We start from the raw sequence: 23399 nt of genomic DNA on the forward strand, positions 1-23399 counted from the left end.
TATAGACACTCATATGTAAACTAGATGTCTGTTTTGGTTTCACGCCTGAAGGAAAAGTGAAACTTTTAATGTTTGATGAATGTGTCTCCAGATGTCACAGTACCTTAAAATACTGAATTGTTGTAGGACGTCATCCTAAAATTCATAGCTTCCCAGCCGCCTGTTGAGCTGATTTTGTGAGCACACTTTTAATTTCTGAGACAGAGCTTTCAGTGAATGGCCAATGTAACGCCATGTAGAATAACACAGCTGGTATTGCTCCATAACATCAAAGATGTTTTGCCGTAATAGGTACTATAGAAACTAATTTTTGTTCTGTGTGACTGTACTGTGCGACCTTAAAGCATAGCAAGCATGTAGGGGAAACAAATTGACAAAATTAAGAATGTGAGGTTTATTATTAAGGATAATATTTATTACACAAGATTCTACAATTATGTTATTGCTACATTACCTTGCAGAACAAAGTTAAGTTCTCAGTTAGGGCTTGCCTGATGCAGCCAAAGGAACCCAAACGAAAATACACTGGATTGAGAAACTAACTGGAGTTCACATTCTTCTCTACGGAGTGAGATTTTTGAATAAGTAACTAACTCCATCCTTTCTGGATAAGTGCCGCGTTGTAGTCCACCTGTAACGATCAATCCAGTTACCTAAGGCAGCCTGTCCTCTGCGACGCAGACGCAGGAATGCACGCATTTAGAAAACATACTCATTTCCCAGACAACCGCTGCTACAGGCAGAGTTTGCTGCATGGGGGAGAAGGCGACGGCTCCTTGCAGATGCGAAGTGCTCTGCGGGAAAGTTCATAACCTCCTGCGAAAAGCATTGAGTCACTTAACTGAGCAGCAGATAACTATGTATGTACGCTCCCCCTACACAGGCTGTAAATAGGCTAATAACAAAGGGCTTTATTCTGCCGTATTTTTCTCTACTTTTTCCATCAGCGAGATTGCATGACGGTGCTGTACCAGCAGCCCGGAACCCAGGGCGGTATCCGCTCCTGGAAGTCCTTCGCCGGGCAGGACCCGAAGGCGAGAGAGGAAGGTGAATCTGCTGCAAAGCACGCCCGGGCCGTCTGCCACCCCCCGCCCGGGGTCCGGGCCGCCATGTTGCGCCCCTGCTGCGCCCTCCCGCCGACGGAGGGGCGAGAGGCGGCTCCCCCCGGCTCCGCTCCGCTCCCGGGCCGGCCCTGCGCGCTGGTAGCGGCGGGCCCGCCGCCGGCTGGCCGCCCGCCCGGAGAGGGGGAGGCGGCCGCGGGGCTCTGCCCGCCACCCGAAGGTGTGTCCCGCCCTAGGCGCGGCTCTCTCGCAGGTACTAATCGCCGTCCTGCCCCGGCTCCTTTCTGCATTTGCCGCCCCGCTCCCTCTGGAGCCAGCGGGCCCCGGCCGGCATGTACGGGGGCCAGCAGCAGCTGCAGCCCCTCACGCTGCCCCCGCACCTCCAACAGCAGCACCACTACTACCGCCGCCAGCAGCACTACAGCACGCTCCCCGCCGGCCGGCGGACCCCGTCCTGCCCGGAGCCGCTGCCCCGGCCGCTGCCCTGCTGGGAGCCGGAGCCGCTGCCCCGGCCCCTGCCCTGCCGGGAGCCGCCGCCCTGCCCGGAGCCCCCGCCGCCGCCGCCGTGCCGGGATCCGCCGCCCTGCCCTGAGCCGCCGCGGCCCCCGCCGTGCTTCGAGCCCGCGGCCCACCACCAGCAGGAAAGCAGCGTGGCGTACGACCGGGTGCGGACCTACGGCCCCGGCTGCCGGCGGGTGAGCACGTCCTGCTCCTCCCGGGCGGCCTCGCCGCTGGAATGCTCGCACGGCTGCCAGCAAGTCATCTCCGGCTGCGACCCGCCGCAACAGGTACGGCGGGCGCCGCCGCCGGGTCTCCTGCCCGCCCTCGCCCTCTCTCCCGCGGCCGCGGCTTTCCCCCTCTCCCCGGCTCTGCGCCGCCGCCGGCCCACCTCCGCGCCCCGCCGGCCCGCGGCTCTTCCCGCTGCCGCCCGCGCTGAGGCGGCGTCGAGGGCAAAGGCCGCCCCGGGTGCAAAGGCGGCGCCGGGCCGTGAGCCAGACGCCCTTGGGCCGCCGGGCACGGCGGGGCGGGGAGGCCGCGGGTCTCCCGCGGGTGTGCTGCCCGGCGGAGAGAGGGTCGGGGCGGGGAAGGAGAGCCCCGGGCCGCGGCCTGCCGCGGGGTGAGCCCGGCCGAGCCCTTCGGCGCCCGCCCCGCGTGTGTGCCGGGGGTTTTCCTTTGAAAGAGTCGGTTTACCTCACGCTGAGCGGGGAGACCCGTCCGTGCGCCTGACCGCCTTGAAAAACACTCAGCCCTTCCACAAAACACCCGTCTTGGGGGGGGGGAAACCCACGGCTCTTCCGTCCCGGCGGAGGGGTCGCCGGAGCGGGGGGCTGTGGCGGGGAGGGCCGGCCTCGGGCCGCTCTCCGCCCCGCTGCTGCCCTGAGGGGACCGGCCCGGCCCGGCCGCTCCCTGCGAGCTCCCGCGACCCCCGGGAGCGGAACGGGTCGTCTTCAAACCCCAGCGGGGCTTCTGCTTTGGCGGCGTGTGTACCCCAGACCCGCTCAGCTTGTAGTGGTGGGGGGTTACGAGCCCGCGGGAGGGCGGGCGGGCGGGCAGCCCTCCCCGCCGGGCCCGGCCGGGCCGAGCCGGGCTCATGGTGCGGTGCAGGAAGGGGCTCAGCTGTGAAGTGGGCAGCTACCGAAGTAGCTCCTGTCTCAGGCGAGAGAGGAGGGCTTCGCACCTCGGTAACCCGTTTGAATCGAGAACTCTTAAAATGAATTTCCCTTTACTTTTTTCTTTTTCATTCGATTTTGAATGGATCAGTCAGTTTGTTTCCTGTTTGGCAAGTCCAGTTTGCTTTTGTGTTTTGTTTGTTTTTTGAAACTTGAACTTCTAAATACCTTATTCTGTTGCAATATTTTTGCTCATTTTGTCAATGGACCATAAAAATCCAGCCGGAGCAGGAGCCCCGTGCTGCTGCTTCTGCAGGCTGGGTGCTCCCGTTCCCACTGATGGGACGTAGGCAGAACCACTTCTCTGCTTACTACTCGTGTAAATATAATACAAAGGTGTGGGTGCTTAATAGTTCTCTCTGAATCGATGATGCTCTAATAACGTATGCAACTAAGCGGACAAAGAAACGGAGTTCATTTAGCTTTGCTTTAAGTCTTCACAATGTAGTTTAGCAGGTTTGCTACTGTGTGTATATTCAGGGAACGGCTTGAAGGTATTGATGGAATTTAATATGATTTTAACGTATGCAATTGATATCTTAGTTAAATCTTAAAAACAAAACTAGAAACCAATCACTTAAGAACAGCTTTGACTATAAAAGCAGAAAAGGAGATCAGAATTTATTCTTAAACAATTTTTTCTCTGATAAATCAGATTGTCGTTAATATCAATAGAAGTAGGATTGGTACGCTATATGCGATATGGCAACATATATTTGTTTCAAGCTGAACTCTTACTTAATTTTTTTTCTTGTGGTATAAAAATATTTAACTATGAAAAAGAATAGGGATTAAGACCAATACAAAATCTAATTTCCTTTCGAAGCCATATTTGCGTAGTCTAAGGGCTGCCTTCCTCTGCAGATGGCTTCTGTAAATTCTGGAAAGTGAGCGGCTTCACTAACAGCTTTATATGACTTGGATAGGACAGACAGATTCCCGCTGCATCAAAGCTGTTAATCCCTCTTTTGCAAGATGTGGGGCAGGAGTGTAAACACTGGTCTCTCACCTCCCAGATAAGTGATCTGCTCAACTAGGCTAGATGATAGTCTGAATTGCATTCAATTAATTAAATATTCATTAGAATAAATACTGTGCAGTCCCAGGCTTCCTCTACTCAGATAAGTATGTGAACAGTTTGATTACAGACTCAAATGCTGTCTCTGCTCTACGAAGTATGTTTAATTTTCAACATCTGTTTTAGTCACTGAATTCATTAAGTCATGCTGATGAAAAATAATTTTTTGCTGAAGTGTTTTGCTGGATTAGACTTTAAAGACAAAAGAGGGTGTAGTTCAAATCGGGCTTTGTGTGGGTTGCAGTGTTAATGGTGGAGAGGGAAGGTGCTTAATAAAGATTATTAGGAAGTTATTAAAGAAGAAAACACTAACAAATAGGGAAGTCAGCTGGGAGTGGACAGAAGTTGCATACTTGGGGCTGAATGGGAGTTGTCAGAAAGAAGTGCTGGGAAGAGTGTAGGGAGTTTCCAAAAGAGTTGATTCAGTTGCCCTTTGAGCAGGTCACATATAGCTGCATAAACTGAATAATGTAATGATACCTAAGTCACATAGATGTTTTAACTTAACACTAGAATTTTCAGTTAATGGCAGCCTAGAGCTGTATGTAGTTCAAGCTTCTTAGTGTTGTCAAGGCAAAGGGCTATCTTTGAGTAATATTTAATTTACTTCTGCAGAGCTTTGTAGATCGATGATAACAAATGTCTATGTCACTGTTGATACGCTGTCTTATTATGTCACATGGTAGGTGTGTTCTGTTGTGTTTATGCACATTTTTAATAAGCTAGAGGGAGGGAAAATTTGAAACTGGTGGGTGCATAGAGTACATGTGATTGTATTTTTTGTAGTTCAGGATTCAGTTTTCTTTACTTTTTTGGTCTAATGTTTTTTTTATCCTTGATGTAGAAGCCAAATGCTACTCCCAGCCATGGCAAGCTTCATCTGGAGTAATTCATGGCAAGTTTTGCTCTCATCTGCTTGATCTAAATGAATAATGTTGTTTAGAATAAATTCTTTTCCAGTATGGTTTACATGTATGAACCCTTTCACCATGGTGATGAAAAAATAATATATGAAATGGCACAGACAAGATGTCTGCTGTCAGTGCAGCAGGAAGAATTCTGAAAGTGTTTGTAGGAGTTGTCTATCCACGTGAGAAATACTGTGAGTGAGATCTTTTCACAGCTGGGCTCGGTTCTGCGAAGTGCTTAGGGCTCTCGCCTCCCGTTGTGAAAATGGTATAATATTAACCAGCTTGTAAGATTTGCCTGTATTGTTTGAAACAGCCCTCAAATGTAGCCTGCCATTTCCATATTTCAGCTGCCAAATGCAACTCATAAATTCTGATTAGATGACTGGATTGCTTGTAATTAACAAGACAATATGGTATGGAGAAAAGGTTTTGACATAGATGAAGTTCTCACCTTAATCACTGGTTTGTCTGAAGAAAAGGGAAACTTGTTGAAATAAAAGGTACTGTACTGATTGTTTTTGCCTAAGATTTGCACATGATGACTGGATAAATCTATCTAATGCTTTATTTTAAAATTTAAAAATCTTACTTAAAAACCTTCAAGACTAGCAGAAATCATTTTCAAAGGTTAGCATATACCTTTTGAAATTATCTTTATAAACGTAGACCCAGAATGACTCATCAAGTCGCTACAAATCCCAAGCCCAGTTGTGCCACTGAAATCCACAACAGCACTGGGCCCTCCCCGTTAGAATCCCACCCTCCCCTTCCTTCTCCCAGTTACAAAATGTTGCCTCTCCAAAGCATTGTAGGAAATTGGAGAGTAGCCTGAGCTATGCCCCTTGGGAATGATGGAAAAATGGAAATAGCCCGAGGTCATCTGCCATCGCAGCAGTACCTCCTGCAGCACGGCTCCAGAGGCCTTGGAGAGGGCATCTCCTTGTGCAGAGCAAGGAACCGCGTGTGGGTAGTTCAGGCTGGCACAGAGTCGCAGGGTTTCTGGCTTCTCGGTTCCCTCCAGCCTGTGCAGGTCCAGCCTGCTCGGCTGGTATGGGAGGAAGGGCAGGCAAATCGCTGTCTGTAAAGGAGCAAGGGAAATGTATCTGCATCAAAGTTCTTTGGAAATGAAAGAGTTTGGGTATCTTAAAAATAAGCATAATTTCATCCAAGCAAAACGTTCGTAGGTTCTGTATGATGTTCCACATATGATTAGACCGTCTTTTTGAATATTATAAAAGTATATTATATTTCAACTTAAAATGCTCTAGTCTTCTCAGTTCTGAATGTATTCCTCTGAGAACACATAGGTAACTAGATAAAATAATTTTACACGTTATCCCCTCTAAACCAGAGAGTGTGAGTTACGTATTCCAAAGCCCTGTGGCAGCATGATTTAGTTCAGGCAGATTTGTCCAACTTTTCAGTAAATTGAAAATGTGTCTTATAATTTCATGCGCAGTGCTTACCTTGTTGTCATGTGCCATACGATGGTAGTCAACTCTGAATAAGAACAGTTACTGCCCTCCCACGGTACTCGTATTGTCGACGGACAGAGCCAGTGGTGCGAAGCTCGGAGCTGCCTTGCCTGGCTCAGAGGAGGTACTGGGAGTCAGGGGTATGCCTGCTGTGAAACTGGTGTGAAGGAAGTACCAGTGGGCATTCATTTTTTAAGTATTTTACTTTTTAGTTGAAATTCTGTAGGTGTCAAGAGTGATGTAGGAATTGGGCTGTGTGTTCTAGACCTCCGTACTGTCTCTTTTCATGTCCCAATACAGAGAGTTCTATTGGCGTCGGTGGGTTCCCTTCCTTGACGGACCTACCTCAAGTACATGGCATGTGGGAGGAGGAGTAAGCAGCTTTCTAAGTTTTCTGCAGCAATTACAATTTTGAGATTTCTTAATTACTATGATTGCTGCGAAAACAGTTTCTTTTCTACTTTGATTTCTCTTTCCTGGTGCTGTTATGATTCACTCTTGGGAGATTTGGAAAACTGCTTCAGGCTTCCTAAACTTATGCAACAGTTCACAACTGGAAATCTGACCTACTTCAGAGCTGCTCTTACCCAATGAAGAATGTCTCCAAGACTGAACTGCAGCAATATAAACTTCCCAAGCACTGCCCACGGGTTAAGGGAAAAAATGATTTATTACGAAAATTGGAAGTTTGTACTGTGAGGAAGAATAAATAGTATGCTGTAAATGAACAAACTGCCCAATCCTTAGATAAGATTCAGTGGGAATTTTCCTTACTTGGGTAAAGAACTGGATGTGGAGACTTCAAGCAATGCGTATGATTTGTTGTAACTGGTGGTGGTCCACAAAATGGAAGACAATGTCCGCAATTGCTTGTAGACAGTGCTGGGAAAAACAGTGAAAAAATCTATTTGAAAACAAAGAAAACTGCTGTCACTCACAGATTTCTGTAATTTAAAAAGGCATATTTCATTTTTCCTTCAAGAATGTGCAAATGTTCCATGTGGGCATCTTTTTTCATAGGTGTCAATTACAGAGTTTTGTGACCACTTTTTGAAACAATTGCCACTGCTTGGTGCATTGGATAGTGACCCGAAGTGGTTTGTTGGCAGTTCCTCTACCCTTCCATTTCGGTGTTTGAGCAAAATACAAATTTTCTTCCCTTGGTGAAACAAAAAGCGTTGAAGATGTACATCCATTTACACCAGCTGACTTTCATATGTAACATGAATGACTGTAAATAAAAGACGGTGTCTGTGGAAAGGGGACACGGGATCCTTGAAGACCTAGTTCAGTGTGTCGGCTTTGATTTGTATCCTATTCTGTTGGCACTTACAGAAAATAAGGACTAATTCCCTCAGGCCTGCGAAGAGGTGATTGAGAAAAAACAAACTTAAGACTGAGAGTAGCAGATTGCGTACTGCCACGCTGTACATAGGTTATTTCCTTTGGGGTGGAAAGGCCCTGGCTCTAAAACATTGAGATCCACTGGGCGAAATCACTTAGAAATATGTTTATAGCTGATGACCATATTCAGATTACTTTGGGAATCCACGTAAGCCTAAGCTCTGAGCATAAAATGTTTTAGAGATTAAAGTGCAGTAATCACTGAATCTTTGCTTATTTTCTTCCTTGGCAGGGCACTGTTCGAAGGATTATTATCGAGAATCCTGATCAGGTAGGAAAACTGTTTAGTGCTGGAGTTCTGCTTGTGTAACTCTTCCTCCCTTAATTATCCTGATTCGGTGAAGTGCTCAGCCACTTCCATTGGAGTATGCTAAATATTTTGAAATCCCATGGCCCATACCTCTGATGGCGAGAGGTGAAATTGTTCAGGATTGAAAATGCTATAAAATCACCAGTCAGGCTTCCCAACTCTCAGCAGTTAAGTCTCTATTAATATGCTTCAGTAGTACTGCTAGCGGAGATTAATTTCTGTTTCTACTGTGTTTATTTCAAATATTGTCTAGGTGGAAGCACAGTCACTTTGTTTCCAAATGGACATAAACTGAAATATACATATCTTAAAAGAACGATCTCGAAGTATATATGTCTTCAAATTACAAAAAACCTGTATCATTTTTTAGTCAAAATTACACTAATTCTGAATTTGCTGTTTGACAGCATTTATGAATGTTTTTATTAAAATGTTTTACAGGAGCCGTTATCCCCATTTCTTAGAGGGGGGAATTTCTGTCCTGGAAGTAATGTCATCTATGAAAAGACAATAAGAAAATATGAGCTATTAAATCCCCACCAAGTAAGTTGGTTGTTTATATAACCTATTGCAAAAGAAAATGGAGGTGGTAGCAGAAAAGTAATGTTTCTGGGTGGTTTTTGTTGTTGTTGTTGTTGGGAACTACTGCCAACCTGAGAATTGCCTTGTTGAGGTATAGGATACATTCTCAAAGTAAAGGAAACAATTTCTGCATGTAAGGAGAACAGAAGTTGGAACATCTGCTGTATTTTTACTAAGAATTTATTATTTCACACTAACAATGAAAACTGCTGTTGTATCTCTAGCACTGTCAGTCTTTATCTGAACATTGACTGAGAATTAGTGTCTTGCAGTAGCTCCACAACAGAATGACCAATATAAATTTTTACAAAAAATGAACTGAAAAGACTTTTTTTTTAACCCATTCTTGAAAAAATATATTTGGCAAAGCTATCTGAAATTTCATATTAGAATTGGTGTTTTGTCAATAGCAAAAATATTATTCCTTTTTTATTGCTCTGAAACACTGTTGTTTTCAACAGGAAAAAATTTGAAATGAAGGGTATTTCAGAGTGATTTGTCTTACCTGTTTTTTGTTTTGTTTTTTAAAACTGAGGTTTTCATGCCATTCTGGATTTTAGATAGATAAATCAGGTGTGATACCATTCTCTGAAGTGGAAAGGGGAGAAAAGTAGAGATAATTATGAATAATAGCTTCTTTATTTCCACAGATGGTGTACAAAGAAAATAATGTAAAAAGTGTGGAGTCTAGTCCTGGAAACCATATTTCTACTTCTGTTTTTTGTTACCCAGGGTGTATGTAGATTTAAGTCAAATCACGAGTGTAGTTTTGAAGAAAATTTCCCAGTCTCCCACCACATATCACTCCTTGGTTTACATTGCACCACGGTCTTGGACCATGCATACTAGGTTTCTTTCAGGTGAAATTAAAACGTGTTGAAAGAGTGCACCCAGTGTGCTACGGCTGCTAATGGGTGTGTAGCCCTTTCAAAACCTGATGTAAAACCTCCTGAGACCGGTAGAATGTCGGTATTGCGTCCTCACTCTGCTCCTCTTGTGCCACTGTGTAACGTGGATGTAATGTAGTCTCTGTGGTCTGATGTTGGTGCAGAATTAGATGTTGGTTCAACCTTTAAAATGTAACTGCATTGTGAGTTTTAAGTCAAAATTACCTGATGATTGACATTTATATACTTCTACGTAGAATACAAAACAAGTAATTTTTGAAGTAAACTTGTAAAAGCCATGATCTAGACAAACAATGAAGTTTGCTGAAATCGGTAAATTGCAGTGTTTTGACTGGAACATAAACTAGTTTCTAGTTTATTGTTTTGGTGGGTGGTTTTGTAAACAGCACTTTTCCCAAATTACAAAAACAAGACGCATGTGTCCCTTATGTATTGTACACTCTGAATCTGGAATTGCTGAACGTATTTATAGAGGAAAATGTCTTCAGCCATTCCCTATACTAATTTTTTCCTGACGTAACAAAAACTCAGTAAGTAGTTCAACTGGAGCTCTTTTTTAATCTCTACTTAATGAAATAGGATATGCATGTGTGTTAAATTAAATAATGGAGGTCCCCATTGCCTGAGTATGTTAAGAGTAACATCATAATGAAACATAAAACTCGGGGAAAGGTGTCTCTCCTGTGCTTTTCATTTGTAGCTACTAAAATTTGAGGAGTTGGTGAAAGTGTGAGGCAAACTCATGTCCAATTAGGGAAAAAAAGCCATTTTATTAGGATTATTAAAATATCTGAAACTGTCATCAGTCATTCCATGCAAAAACGCATTTCATTCATTTATATAGTCATATTAAGCTTCCATCTCATTAAGATGTGTCCAGCAGCTTAAAAAAAATCCATTCTTGTTTCTAGGAGAAGCAGTATCAGTTTTCGCACCAGTGTCAGATTCCCCAGCAAGCCGATCAGTGCCATGTTGCCCAGCCCTTCCAGCACTCTGAGCAGTCACAAGTCACTCACCAGTGCCAACAGACACAGACCAGTAACCCTTGTGAAATAATTCCAGTCTCTGTGAGCGATGACTGTGGAGGAAATACAGTGAGGAGGGTAACAGTTCAAACCTGTGAACCGGTAAGAATCATTTGCTGAATGTTTTACTATTCACAGTGTATTTTTGTTTTGTATGCAGAGAACAAAACTTTACAGATACGTAAAATTGCTAATCTCCCATTTCAAAACTTTTTGTTCAAACTCGCAGTAGGGTAATTAAGCACCATACACCTGTTGTAAGTAAACAGCAGAGTTTGTGTGTCTGTTGCAGGTAACTACTTTGTGTGCTGTGATTGCAGACATTGTCTAGAACTGTCCAAGACTTTGTCGCATGCTGTAAAGAAAAAAAGAAAAAAAAAAGCTGTTTTAGGTGTTGTATCCTATTTTTTGTTGGCATAGACCTGCACTTAGGTGTACTGACTGATCATCATTCTGTTGTCCTTTAAATGTGTTAAGTCTTGCTGGTTTGTCTGGGTTTTTTCTTTATCTGGGAGTGTTACCCATTGATTGAGTCAGGTTTCATCTGTCAGTCGTTGTACAACAAAGATGGAGTAATGTAAGGCTTATGCCTCTAGTTTTGGAGAAAAGATATGTTATTTTATAAACTCAACATACATCAATTCAGGATTGCTTTCTACCTAAACTGATCAACAAGGCCTTCAAAGATATTTCATTTTGATGAAGAAGTATTTGACATAGATTAACTGGAAGCACAAAACTAGCTTCCTTTGCCCTTCATTTTACAGCAGGTTGCAAGTTCTGGAGTTTCTAAGGGCTGCAGGAGGCTTGCTATACGTGTATACTATGATTTCTGTTGGGGGAGGGAGTGTAGCAGCCCTCCCCATGCATCTGTTCAGTATGTAGGTGGCAAGACAAACATGCTTGGTGACCTCAGCGTCAGACCTCCATGGAATCTTCCATAGCCAGATACTCCCATAACCAACTTAGGTACAGTTTGGGTTGCTCTTGAAATTCTTTTATTGTTCACATATGTAAACATTTGAACTGTGGCAATACAAATACCATTTTTGCAGTGGGAAATCTTGCACCCGGCTGGTTTTATCTGGGTGGTGCCCACAGGCGTTTATCCACTACAGCTATGGAAGCATGTATAGTAATGAGACTTCCTAATTCTCAACACTTTCCATATTAGCATGATGATGATGACGACACTGCTGTAGAAGATACTACTTTGCGTATTCTTGTTGTAAAGGAAGTCGTTTATTTCTCTATAGTTTACTGAAAACCAGAAGACAAGGAAGACTCAATAGCAGGGAAAGGAACAGTGTAAACAAACTGCAAAATTAGTAAAAGCAATCAAAACCGAATCCATCGTACTTGTAGCATTTTCATGTTCAGCTTTCATCCCGAAGAAGGGAACTCAAATATGATCATTTTGCATATTTTCTGCTAGGTGAATTGCTCTCAGGAAAATAATGACCAGCTGGACTGCCGCTACTTTGGTGAGCTCCTTGCTGAACTACACCGCAAGACCAACGACTTGCACAGTTGTTTACTACAGCATGTGGAAAAGATAGGAGGAAGGTATTGGCATTATACCTGTTCCATCATTTCTGTATTCCAGAAATCCTGGCATTGCACAGTTGAAAGGACAGTATTGTTTGCAAGTTGTTTTTTTATTTTTTCTTCCCTGACAACTAGAATTGACTGTGTATTTTACACATTCGTCTAATTTGCTGAGTAACTGAGGACATAAAAATGCTGTAAGCCAAGCAAATGTATTGAATTTGATGCTTTTTCAAATTTGTTTAGACTAATATGCAGTAACAATTATGTATCCTATGCTTGTTTGCACATAGAGCAAACAAGTGCACTTACAGCATGCTCTGACATATATTTAATGATAAATTCTGTTATTACATCCTGGTGAAACAACCCAAATGTCCAAATTGCCATTTCCTTTGTTCTGTCATGGTATTATGTCATGGATTAAAAGATGGCCACCATAAGGCATAAAGCTCAGTATCTACATGCAAATTAATGTTAAGCATGTATTCTGCAGAGCCCTACAGATTGTCTTTGAAAAGAAATGCAGAATCACAGCAGCCAGTAATCTGAGTCTTCACAATGTTCTTAGCCCTCCCTCACCATCACCATTACTTCATTCTTCCCCCCTCGCTCCCGGTCTCGTTCGGTGCTTTCCAAGTTCACTGAAGAAAAGTGGTCCCATAGCAGGGGAAAAGTGGAATTGAAGCATCATCACAAAAAACCTGACACTGCAAAGTAAACACTTCAGGCATGTCAATATATTGCAGCATAGTTCTGGGTAAACCATTACCCAGCCAATTAAGAATGTAATTGGGTTAACCGAACATAATGGGGATAACTGCCCAAAGAAACAGAGATAGTTAGCCTGTGTTAACTGTACTGCTATTAGTATTCCAGTCTCCTCAGATATTTCTACATGGAGCCATATTTAACAACTCGTGTTGCCTAGCACCTTAAAAGGAAGGTAACAGCTCTTAATCTGATAAAAGATCCTTCCTTGCTCTGTATTTGAAAGATAATCTTTTTATAGTTGCGAATGCGGGCATGAATTCTTAAAGTCCTCAGGAAACTTTCTGTTAATCGGTCCCTTGGATTTTGTCTGTTTTACAGGAACCATGACATTGAATTTACGTCTCAGGTAAGCATCGGCGTGCTCTGACCAAGCCGTTCCCTGACATGTAGTGCTAGTTAACAATGGTGTGGGTTTTCAAGCAAACTAAGCCAAGCCAGTTTAAATGAAGGATGCTGGTCTTTGTTAGTTAACGATTCCTGCTTGTTAGTAACATTCAGAGCCTGAAACCTACTGCTAGGCATGCATTTGCAAACGTGATAATATTGAAAGGAAACTTTAATAATTTGCATTATTCCAGTATGAGAGTCAAATTTTGAAAGTCTTTCCTGTTGTGCCAATAATGGTTTCATTGTAAAATGAACTTACACAGGTACATGTATTTTCACTACGCTTTTTTTACAAAGGACCTTTCACTCTCTTACCAATAAAGCTGCTGTTCAGCAACACGTGCTGCCATGCACTGCAAGAATTGAAGAATACTGCCTCTCGCAGAAATGAGAGGAACGTAAGCTGACAGAACAGACTTCCTATGTCTACAGAAAGTTCACTTTTATGAATCGGGCGGACAGAATCATCAGCACCTCTGTGACCTTTAAAGGCATTGTGTATATGATGGCAGAAATATTTGTCTAGGATTAAATTACATGAAGCAATGCCACTTAATCACTGGCAGTATCTCCTGTGACACATTGGTCACTTGTAGTTTATTGACAGTCTGTTCAAAAACACGAGATTTGCTCCTATCATAAACTGCTGGGAGTTCTGCCTTAGCGTCAGCTGTTATTTTCTTGAGAGAGGATTGTTTTGAATACTGCTTTTAAAATAAATGTTAAACTCAATGATTTGAATATATGCTTCACATATCACTTCATCTCAGTTTTTATATGGCACACATATATAAGACTTTGGAAATTTTCTGGATACACTTTGATCTATTTTCATTCTTATTTGCCTTGTACTAAAGGCGTTTTTCATAGTAGACCTGTGTAATTAATGAAGAAACCACATTATGATCTACCAGGCAAAATTCTTAATCAAGATGTCTGCCTTTTCCTCCCTTCTTTGCTTAGACTGAAGATATCGAAGATTTAATTCCTAAAGGACTGTCTGAGGCAACAAAGCAGCAGATTCGTTATCTCCTCCAGGTATGTGAGTGGGGTGGAGGGGGGGTGTGGAAGCCTACGGTAACTTGAAACAGTGGAAGTTGGCTTATGCGTACCAGGGACTTTGTACATCACATACTTCACTCCACATTCTGCTTATTCCGTTTTTTCTAGAGTAAAGGGTATGGAATCATACAGGTGGCTCGAAGTGCCATGTTGTGGCAGTTGGTTCCACAGACTGCTCCTGTATTTTAAACTGAGCTTTACTGGTGCTTTCTTGCAGTTTCACTGGAAACTATCTTGGCTTTTGACCAATTATAGGAGAACACAGATCTTTCATCTTTTTATTTGTTTGTGTTGTATATTAATGCTTCACTTCAAAAGCGAAAGGCAAATAGTAGGTGCTTTACTGAATATTGAATTGGCTATCAATTGCCAACTACACAGAATGCTTATTACTTAGGTCTCAACTTTTAGAAATGTTCTGGTTAAAACCCTCTAACATAGCACTAAGTTCCGAGGCATGCTTGTGACATTTGGTAACAGAACGTAACCATTTCTGTTCTGGTTCCATTTATAAAGGCTTTTGTGTTTCTTCTGATCTTGTTCTTCAGCTACCTCACCATCTCGACCTGCCTTTTCAGTCGCCAGCCATGTGGGTTTGGCTGTAAGGCAGTCAGACACGAATGCAAGGTTCTGATAATGGCTGTTCATTCTGTTGCTTCCCAGCACTGTAATACTCTGCAATGTGTTTTTTAGAAAAACACTCGACCTCTATAAAGTGCTTTGAAGATAGCTAGTTGGAATTGGCCTCTGCCTTTGATAAAAGATGAAAACCAGTGCTGTAGCATGAATCCCACTGTCGACTCCCGAACCATTTGACATGTAGGTATGTTAGAACAGGATCCCAAACCACCTGCACTGCTCAGCAGGTGTGTCTGGATCTGGGCTCTCCGAGGTAGGGCTAAGGTGATCCTACCTGGGAGCTGCAGCTTAGATTCACTTCCTGGTAAAAAAAAAAAAAAATCCATTTGAATAAAGTTGTGAACGAGCAACCTGGTCTGACTTCACAGCTGATCCTGCTTCAGGCAGGGGGGTTGGGCAAAGCGACCTCCCAACTTGAATTATCTGTGCTTCTTTTACAATGAAGGTGGACATTGACACCGAAATAGTTCATGACCTCATGTTAGAACCGGCGTCCCAGGAAGCCGGTTCAGCTCACCTCTGTGTGAAAGAGCTGAAACACGTATTTCCCGTTTTCTGTATGTCCAGCTGGTTTTACATTCTCACACCTATCCTTAAAAAAAATGCAGCTATAATGTCTTTTGGGGAACCAGATTTTGTCAGCATACATACAAAGTGTGCTCGGCGACTACAGACCTCTCGGACAGAGTTAGGTACGGTATGTTTTCACACCCGAGAATGACTCTGAGCTAGCTGTCACACTGCTCAGATAAACACTCTGCTGGGTACGCCCAGAGGCTCAGGTCTAAGGGCATGGAGAATTTCACTGTGAAAGTACATGACACCTCTGGAATTTAGCAACCTCTAGCACTAAGGAATTGCTGAGTGGGGATTTACTTATGTTTTTAGTCTAAATTCAACCATTTTGACTTAATTCCTTCTTCTAATTAACTCTTGTAGTATATTATTTCATAATAATAAAACCAACAAAATCATAAGTCAAAACTGAAATTCCACTTTAATGAAAAAACAAATGAACAGGTGAGTTAGTTACACTAGAAATGTTATTTTTGAATCCTCAGTTACATAGTAGCACGACAGTGGGGATAAAAAATAGGACAAGGGCTAATCACCATATTGACGGAGATCTTGACAGCAACAAATAAAGTTAAGGGAAGGTATCAGAGGAAGAGAAAGACAGAAGGATTTCACTTTTGTCCAGATAGATAGTAAAAAAAAAAAATAAATACATCTTTTGCACAGAATATTCAGCCCTTCCAGGTGAGTCAAAACTTGAGGAATTACTTGGTGTGTTCTTTCAAAATCTTTTTTTCTTCTTTCAAATATTAGAAAACTATCACAAAATGCAGCAATTTGTGTTTTAACATCAATCAACACAGAGCTGTTAACATGCATTAAAAGAAAAAAAGGGAACACTGTTGGGCTATTGGGCAGTACTGCCTTTGTTTTTCATACAGTTGACTCCTTTAATCTTCAGAATCTTTTTCGTTTTGAAGGGAGGAGTTGGTTGTATGGCCTTTATTTAAATTTTAAAAAAATTTTAATTAAATACTCTTGCCCTTGGGCTGAAAGCGTGCTTTGCCAGATCTCAAAGACGATAACTTATTCCTCTGTGACTTCTCAGGTAAGGTAGTCATTTTTTTAAATCAGTGTTAAGTCACAAAGCTCTAAATGCTCAAAAAATGACTGTGCAATATTAACACATTTATTTATTTTTCCCTTTATTGGTGTACAAATGCAGTTCTTTACTCTCTTGTTCATTCCATTTTAAAAACGTTACCCTGTATTACAAGGCAGTAGTTTAAAAACTGTGCCATCTGCAGAACAAAGTGCCTGAAAATGCGTTTCTTTGTAGAAACTGTGTGCACTTCAAAGAATGACGTGCCTTAAAGTTATTTTCAGCAGTATAGCAGTTTTCTGTTCTACCTATTGTCAAGTGTATTGTGAACAAAGCTTACTAATGAGTCAGAAATACACATTTTCATCTTTTTCCCCTCCTAGATGAGAGTGACATCAGATAAATCTTTGAGACTCGTGCTTTCCACTTTCAAAAATTTACGTGAAGAGCTCTGCCATTTGCAGGATGACTTGGGGGTAAGCCATGGTTTTCAGTTCCTGGGGCCTCATCCATTTGTTTTTGCCTGTCAGTAGGAAGTCTGTTTGTTAGAATGAAATTTAAACTGTGAAGTCCAGGCTTTAGTTGCTTTAATGGAAATGGCTGGTTTATTAATAGACTTGCAAGACTCGTACAGTGGATGAGGTATTTCTTTCTAGCAGTGGTTTTCAAGTGTTCAGTTTGTGGAAGCCTAAAAAAACAAATCCTTTCAAAGGAAGAAAAGACCCTGCTGAGTGAAATTAAAGCTCTGAATTGGTATATACACTGCATATATAATCTACACTGGTGTAGACATATGGAACGGTGTTTTTACTTTGAACATGGACAAGGAGTGTACACCAAGTGCCTGTTTACTAGCGCTGTTCCAGGCATTGGGAGACCTCAGTTCCATTCACTCCTGAAAGCTGTTGTCAGCTGGTGGCTTTAACAACTGCAGTGGTTCTCCAGCGTACAGGCATCCCAGTTCGGAAGCTGGAGCTCTACAGCTACTGATACAGACAGTAGATAATTCCCATTAGGAAAGCAGAGACGTTTCCCACACCAGCCCAAGTACTCGGCCCTGCTGGAAACTTCAGTGTTCTCCTGTAAAATGCAAAGTTCGGGGAGGGGGAGTTTTAACTGTCATCTCTAACATAGAACAAGGAGTCTGTGCAGTGAAATGGTCTTAGTTACGGGGTTTTTGTTGGTTTCTGTTTAATAACTACGAATAATTCTTTCTGGGACAGACTGAAAGAGCAGTCTGCAGGATCCCAGTGCTTACCACACAACACAAAGCCACAGATACTACAGTGGTGGGCAACTGTGCGCTATGTACGTAGTTAAAAACCCATTGTTTCAAGAAAATTGAGTATTTATTTTCTCAGTTCTAAAACATCACTTACTAATTACTCCGTATGTTGCACTTTCAATCTATCTGGGAAAAGTTTACTGAAAAACTGCAGCTCTTGACTGTAAACACTTTGTCTTACAGAAGTTAGAAACCGACAGTGTCTTACTTAAGAAGGATTTGGCTTTTAAAGATTCTCAAGTAAAAGAATATGAAACTATGTTGGCTTCTCTGAGAGAGAATAATCGTCAGCAGCAGGTAAATCTAAAAACCTATTTTCAGTTTGTTTATTACAGTCAGCCAAAAACTAGCCACTATGCTGACTTTTGAGTATTCGGAGTAATTGCTGCCTGGTATACGTTTGCGGTACGTGTGTGACCCTGTCACTTCCTTAAGGAACACCACGCATTCATTCCACTTCTGTGCTTTCCAGCAAGGACTCAGAGAGAGTACTGCAAAATGTCGCTCTCTGGAAGAACAGCTCCTCTCTCTGCGGCTCAGTGAGGGAGAAAAGGAGTGTCAGCTAAAGGAACTGGAGTACTGCAAGCGTGCCTTGGAGCAAGAGATCCAGAGCCTTAAACTACAGGTAATAGGCTCACTTGTTCTGTGTTCAGTAGCTGTTATTCACAGATACATTAGCATATGAAAATTAATGATGAAAACTCTCTCTCTAAAATAAAAAATTACTTCATTTTCTGTAGGCGTGCTCTAATCCAACACTACAGACCACCACAGATGAACTCTCTAGCCGTTATGTAGAGATGATCAATAACTTGAGAGAGGATAAAGATCGTGAGATCCGCAGTCTTAGGGTAAGTTGATTAACTTGGCACGTGTGTATTCCTCACCTTGTGTGACTGCAGGGAAACAGCTTCTTTTTTAATTAACGAACAGAAAAGATCTACCTTACATACTTTTTAGATATCTTTTGGTTTTGCCATTACTTTATACATAGACACTAATGATGGCTCAGAAACCCTTGTGGTAGAACATAAAACTGTGATTTAAAAAAAAAAAAATACAATTCCTTAGATGTAGAAATTAGGGCGTAATCAGATTAGCAGTCTTCTCCTAAAGGGCTATTTTGTGTGTCCTGATAAAGTAAGAAACTAGCCAAGACACCCAACAGAAAACAAAAATAAATCCCAGTCAAGACTGTATGTAGGAAACATCTCTTATTTAAATCATTGTAGTAATATTTTACCACCCTGGAAGCCAGTTCAACTTGTTCAGTGTTGTATTAGCTTTATTGAGTTATAAAACTACTAAATTGATACTGGGTACAATTCAGTCCAGTTAGCACTTCTGAATTTGCTGTGCAGCACAACATTCTTACTTGAAAATCATTGGGTCTTACTGTTAATGATTTTAATGAAAAAAATACCTCTGGAGTCCTAGATAAGTACTGAAGGCTCACCTGCAAGGAGCACCAAACACCTGACTGTTCCTTAACGTGTGTTTTGTAGTCTCAGTTATGCCAATTCCAGCAAGATATATCAAAGAGAGAAGGAAGTAACAGTGACTTGCAAATAAGGTTGCACGAACTGACATCGATGTTGGAGGAGAAAGATGCTTTTATTAAACAGCAGCAAGAGGTAAAATAATACAACTTACTTATCTTCTAAGAATTTTTATATTTAAGCCTCCACTTACTGTGTAGGTGGAAACTTGCTCGGAAGTCACTTGTACTCTCCTGGTTCAGGAATCGGGGCTAAGGATTTTTTTAACTCAATGCTGTTCCTCTCCCAGTCTTCTAGAAGGACAGACTTTTTCGGACTGCTCTTTGAGAGGAACTTCTGCAAATATTTTGTTGTGACTTTAGGAATTAATACTTCAGAAAACGTTATTTCATTTGAATGTTTACTTTTGGTTTTCTCAGGACCTCTTCCGACTGAAGCATGAGAAATTATCAGGCAGTCAGTCCCCTGGTGTAACAGCTATCATCACTAAGAAGTAATGTAGTTATTCACCTTTCTTAAATATACATCCTTTTGATTTTCCATTGTATAGCCTCTATTAACTAAGTTACTCCTGCAAATGTCTTAATGCTGCCTGTTCAACTTCAAGAGGAGAAAGTCAAGATAGGTTTTCCTATCCAGGGAGGATTCAATACTAAGCATTGTAACAGCAATTGGAGGGGTGGCCAGCACATTGAAGTGACATTGAAATGACTGTAACTTTTTAGTTACTAGTGAAAATCTTTGGGGATTAATGTGTGGCAAGATCAGAGCTAGTGATCTGGACACGGGTATGCAGATTTCAGTTTACAGGTTTGCAACTCTCTTTAATACAGGTACAGGAATCAGTATCCAATTCTGGGTCTCTTGTCTGATGACTACAAGGTTACACCGCCTGTCAATAAATCAAACACTATTGTAATTGAGAGGACTGGAGAGATATGGAAACACGTAAGTTTACCTAGAGATCAACTATTCAGTCTCTGAAATTCCCAAGTATTCAATTTAACTTCAAAGCAAGTATGAGCCAAAATTGACATCTGAGAGAAAGCCATAGTGTTACTTTAACTTGGCTGCAAAAAGCATGAAAGTGACTGATGAAAGTCAAGGAACTGTACCGTCTATTGCAAGACAGCAGTAATTGTTGGGTGGAGTATAAACAAAATAACCTTTCCTTGTTTTCTCTGGTACATAATTACCTTTAACAAACACCCGCGCCTGCCCTCATGCACAAGGCGGTCTTCCGGGCACCCCTGTACTGGGGAGTTAAGTCAGGCAGGAGCTTTTTCCGTGTTGTGCTCTCGGGTGAAGGAGTGTTTCAGATGGGCAGCACTCCTCTGAATCATCACTACTAATGACTCCAAACTATTACTAAAACATATTAAGCACCATGTCCCTGAAACTTACCTTGAGACGGGGCAGTGACTAACCGAGGAAGTGCAGAAGTGTGGTGACCTTTTAAGGAGTGATTCAAAATGGAAACAAACAAACAGGACTGCAGAAGCTATTAATGTTACAGGGCACAAGGTAATGTTCCCAAGTCTGAATACAAGGTGAAGGCTTGAGGAAGAGCAACAGGGCCAGTTCGTGACCGCGTGTTCTGAGCAATGGAATCTGATGACGCTGTCTGCAGGCAGAGTATGGCAGAGCAGCACAAATAAACAAGAGAGTAGCTTTGTGGGGGATGTGACCCAGAAAACAATTACTTGAGCAGCCCAAGTAGAGGAATGGTAAAACATCTGGCATGTTCTAAAAGGATATGTTACCTGGAGCAGGATTAAGAAAATAAAAGTTAGAGGTCGCTGGCAAACAGCAGAGTTTTATTACTGATCTCATAAAACTCCTCCAGTTGCATTGCAACCTAGTGAAATGTCAAGGAATTGAACAGTAATAAAGAAATTACACTGATAAAGCCAAACCCTCCCCAGCTTACTTCAGAAGTTAGGCGTACTTTCCATTACAAAAAATGGAAAAGATGAGTATACGCTGCATTTGAAGAGATCAGTATCATTAAATAAGTGAGAACTGTGTGTATTTAAAGTTTCCCAAGGTCTGCCTCAATCACTAGTGCAAGTTTCAGCTGAAACAAAATCACTTTGCTGCAAGATAAACTTGGTAAGTTGGAGAAGTGCCAATTTCACCTTTATTCCAAGCTTTGCAAGTGCTTTTTCTGTGTTTATGTACTGTCAGCCAAATCTTTATATCTGCATTCATTATTGAATAGTAATGCTGATTGATAGGTATTCTGAACAGCGTGGGTTTTCTACTGGAAAGCAAGTAGCCTGCCCACGATAACGGTCTTTCAAGCAGTGACTAGTTACCATGCTCAGTCCTTTAAGTTAGATGTTCTTTGTAATGTTGATCCTAGATATATTAGAGACAACATTTAGGGTAGAAATTTTGTAATACCTACTATTTAGGTATCTGGTAACTGCCTGTTCTTGGTTGTTTTCCTAAGTACAAAAAAAGCGCTATTTTCCTTGTTGTGGTGTTTACTGGAGACAGTGAATCATACCAGTTCTGACATCTGCCTCTTGCTGAACAAAACCGTTTAGAGCTTAATGATACGGCTTTGACCTTGCCAGTCCTGGCCCCTGTGAGCACTGATGTGCTGAGCATTTGTTAAGGAGGAAAGGCTCACTGGCCACTTGAGACACTTCAAAAGTCAGGCTGTTAGAGAAAATAAATACCTAATTAAATGAGACGTGCTTTATATACCAGGCAGTTCAGTTCTGTATACAGAAATAAGTTTGTGTATTTTCTTCTAACAAGCTGCTTGTTTCTTTCAGGAATGAAAGAAATCTCTAAGCCATCAGAGCTGCTCAAAGGAGTCACGACAACTAAAATTGCTTTACTTTCTGCTATTTTGCATCTGAAAAAGGTTCAGTCTGATAGTGGGAAAGGCTGGGGAACACATTCAGGACAGGGAAGCACAAAGATGATGGAAAACACCGTCTCATCCTCATCATAAAGAATTCTGTTACCTGTGTCCATAATCTGCCACTAACATCTGTGTACAAATGTTTGTACTTTTTCATGCACTTACTTTTTGCTCAGGAGAGAGTGGTATGCCGCTCTTTTGTGGACTTCAGTTTTTCTTGACATGACTATTCTTCAGCCAGTCCTGAATCAATCTTAAGAGACAAAAGGAAGACATCTGAAACCTTTTCCTCTTTGCACTATTAGTTATGTTTTTCTGTCCTGTCTACTCATGCTGAGAAGTGAGAATGACACACATTCCAGTCCCATACATGCTGAATGGCTGGTTCCAGTCTGTCTGATTCAGATTGCTGTTTTATCTACTGCTGCCTAGTGAAGATGAAACAAACCCCAGAAACACCCTTCATGGGGAGCTTGAAAAATGCGTCACTGAAAAATGCTTACCTTGCATCTGCCTATGTATGGGAAGCTAAAACACAAAGGAAAATTACTGAACTTACTCCAGATAGATATACAACTCCTCAAACTTAGCTACTGAATTGGCAAATACCAGTTACCTAGTTCAGTGAGGTGATTGGGCAAATGCTAATTTTAAAGAATGTTGCTGACCTCAGACTTGATGTATTTTCAGCTGAACTTTTATAAGCTCCCAAACCAGCCATAAGTATTTACTTTGCTGTGCTTGAAAATTTCAAGAACTTTGTATATTTTTATATAGAAAAACTTAGTATGAAAATAGCTTAGAGACTAAATTTCATTATCAGACCAACCTTCCATTTACAATTATTGCTCCTTGCAGGACCACAGAAATTCTCTGAAAACGATTTGGTATTAATAATTAAATAGTTGTCTAAGCAACACAGTGCAGAGAACCATAGCGGAAATTTTAAACTATGCAATCAAAAGGTGCTCGGTCTTTACCATGGGGTTCTTGCTTTGCTTTATTTCTGCAGACATGTATTTCTACTCACAAATAATAGGTATCATAGACAACATTTACTGGTGAGAGAACGCTGTAGGCTATGTGTAACTATGAAATAAACTTAAGTATAACTTTCTGAATCATGTCTGTCTGTACTGGAAACATCTCACATCTATGTGAGAGGCTGGAGGGGGGTTGGTTTTAGATGGTCTGGTAACTGCCTTTTTTCTAGACAACTTGTTCCTCTAAATCAAGCTTTACAAGTAAAGTAATAGTGTTAGGTCGCTTTTCTTGCTGCTGATGC

The 23399-nt window shown here is 41.9% G+C and overlaps 2 protein-coding genes and 1 long non-coding RNA gene across 8 annotated transcripts in view; 1 reads left to right on the plus strand and 2 right to left on the minus strand.

Moving 5' to 3' along the window:
• Positions 1–370: 370 nt before the first annotated feature.
• Positions 371–2357, minus strand: LOC128153758 (uncharacterized). The gene is made up of 2 exons (XR_008239092.1): positions 2253–2357; positions 371–816 (listed from the first exon to the last, which is right to left on the minus strand). It is a non-coding gene; the product is annotated as an uncharacterized LOC128153758 (long non-coding RNA).
• POF1B (POF1B actin binding protein) lies at positions 1196–23235 on the plus strand. Of its 2 annotated transcripts, XM_052813475.1 has the most exons (15): positions 1199–1849; positions 7832–7870; positions 8351–8452; positions 10311–10526; positions 11860–11990; positions 13065–13092; positions 14097–14171; positions 16836–16928; positions 17921–18034; positions 18210–18362; positions 18478–18588; positions 19243–19371; positions 19656–19729; positions 20070–20184; positions 22023–23235. In XM_052813475.1, the coding sequence occupies exons 1-15, from the start codon at positions 1394–1396 to the stop codon at positions 22026–22028; spliced, it is 1842 nt and encodes a 613-aa protein (XP_052669435.1). In that variant the 5' UTR covers positions 1199–1393; the 3' UTR covers positions 22029–23235. The 2 variants fall into 2 exon arrangements, with proteins under 2 accessions (XP_052669434.1, XP_052669435.1); XM_052813474.1 differs by lacking the exon at positions 22023–23235 and having other exon boundaries at positions 1196–1849; positions 20070–20436.
• The window catches only part of ZNF711 (zinc finger protein 711), a 58948-nt gene continuing 45702 nt past the window's right edge, over positions 10154–23399 (minus strand). For 4 of the 5 annotated variants that reach the window (XR_008239090.1, XR_008239089.1, XR_008239087.1 and 1 more), the window contains one exon: positions 22280–22367. The gene's annotated coding sequence lies outside the window, so the exon portion shown is untranslated. Of the gene's footprint in view, positions 10780–22279; positions 22368–23399 lie in introns of those variants that run through there. The other variant, XR_008239088.1, reaches the window with a different exon arrangement.

This window comes from Harpia harpyja, chromosome 18 (assembly GCF_026419915.1).
Source record: "Harpia harpyja isolate bHarHar1 chromosome 18, bHarHar1 primary haplotype, whole genome shotgun sequence".
NCBI lineage: Eukaryota > Metazoa > Chordata > Aves > Accipitriformes > Accipitridae > Harpia > Harpia harpyja.

Coding starts and splice junctions, on each gene's coding strand:
- POF1B (XM_052813474.1), top strand. CDS start 1,394: ATGTACGGGGGCCAGCAGCAGCTGCAGCCCCTCACGCTGCCCCCGCAC. Junction 16,929..17,920: donor ATTTGCAGGATGACTTGGGG/GTAAGCCATGGT, acceptor TTTGTCTTACAG/AAGTTAGAAACCGACAGTGT. Junction 18,035..18,209: donor AGAATAATCGTCAGCAGCAG/GTAAATCTAAAA, acceptor TGTGCTTTCCAG/CAAGGACTCAGAGAGAGTAC.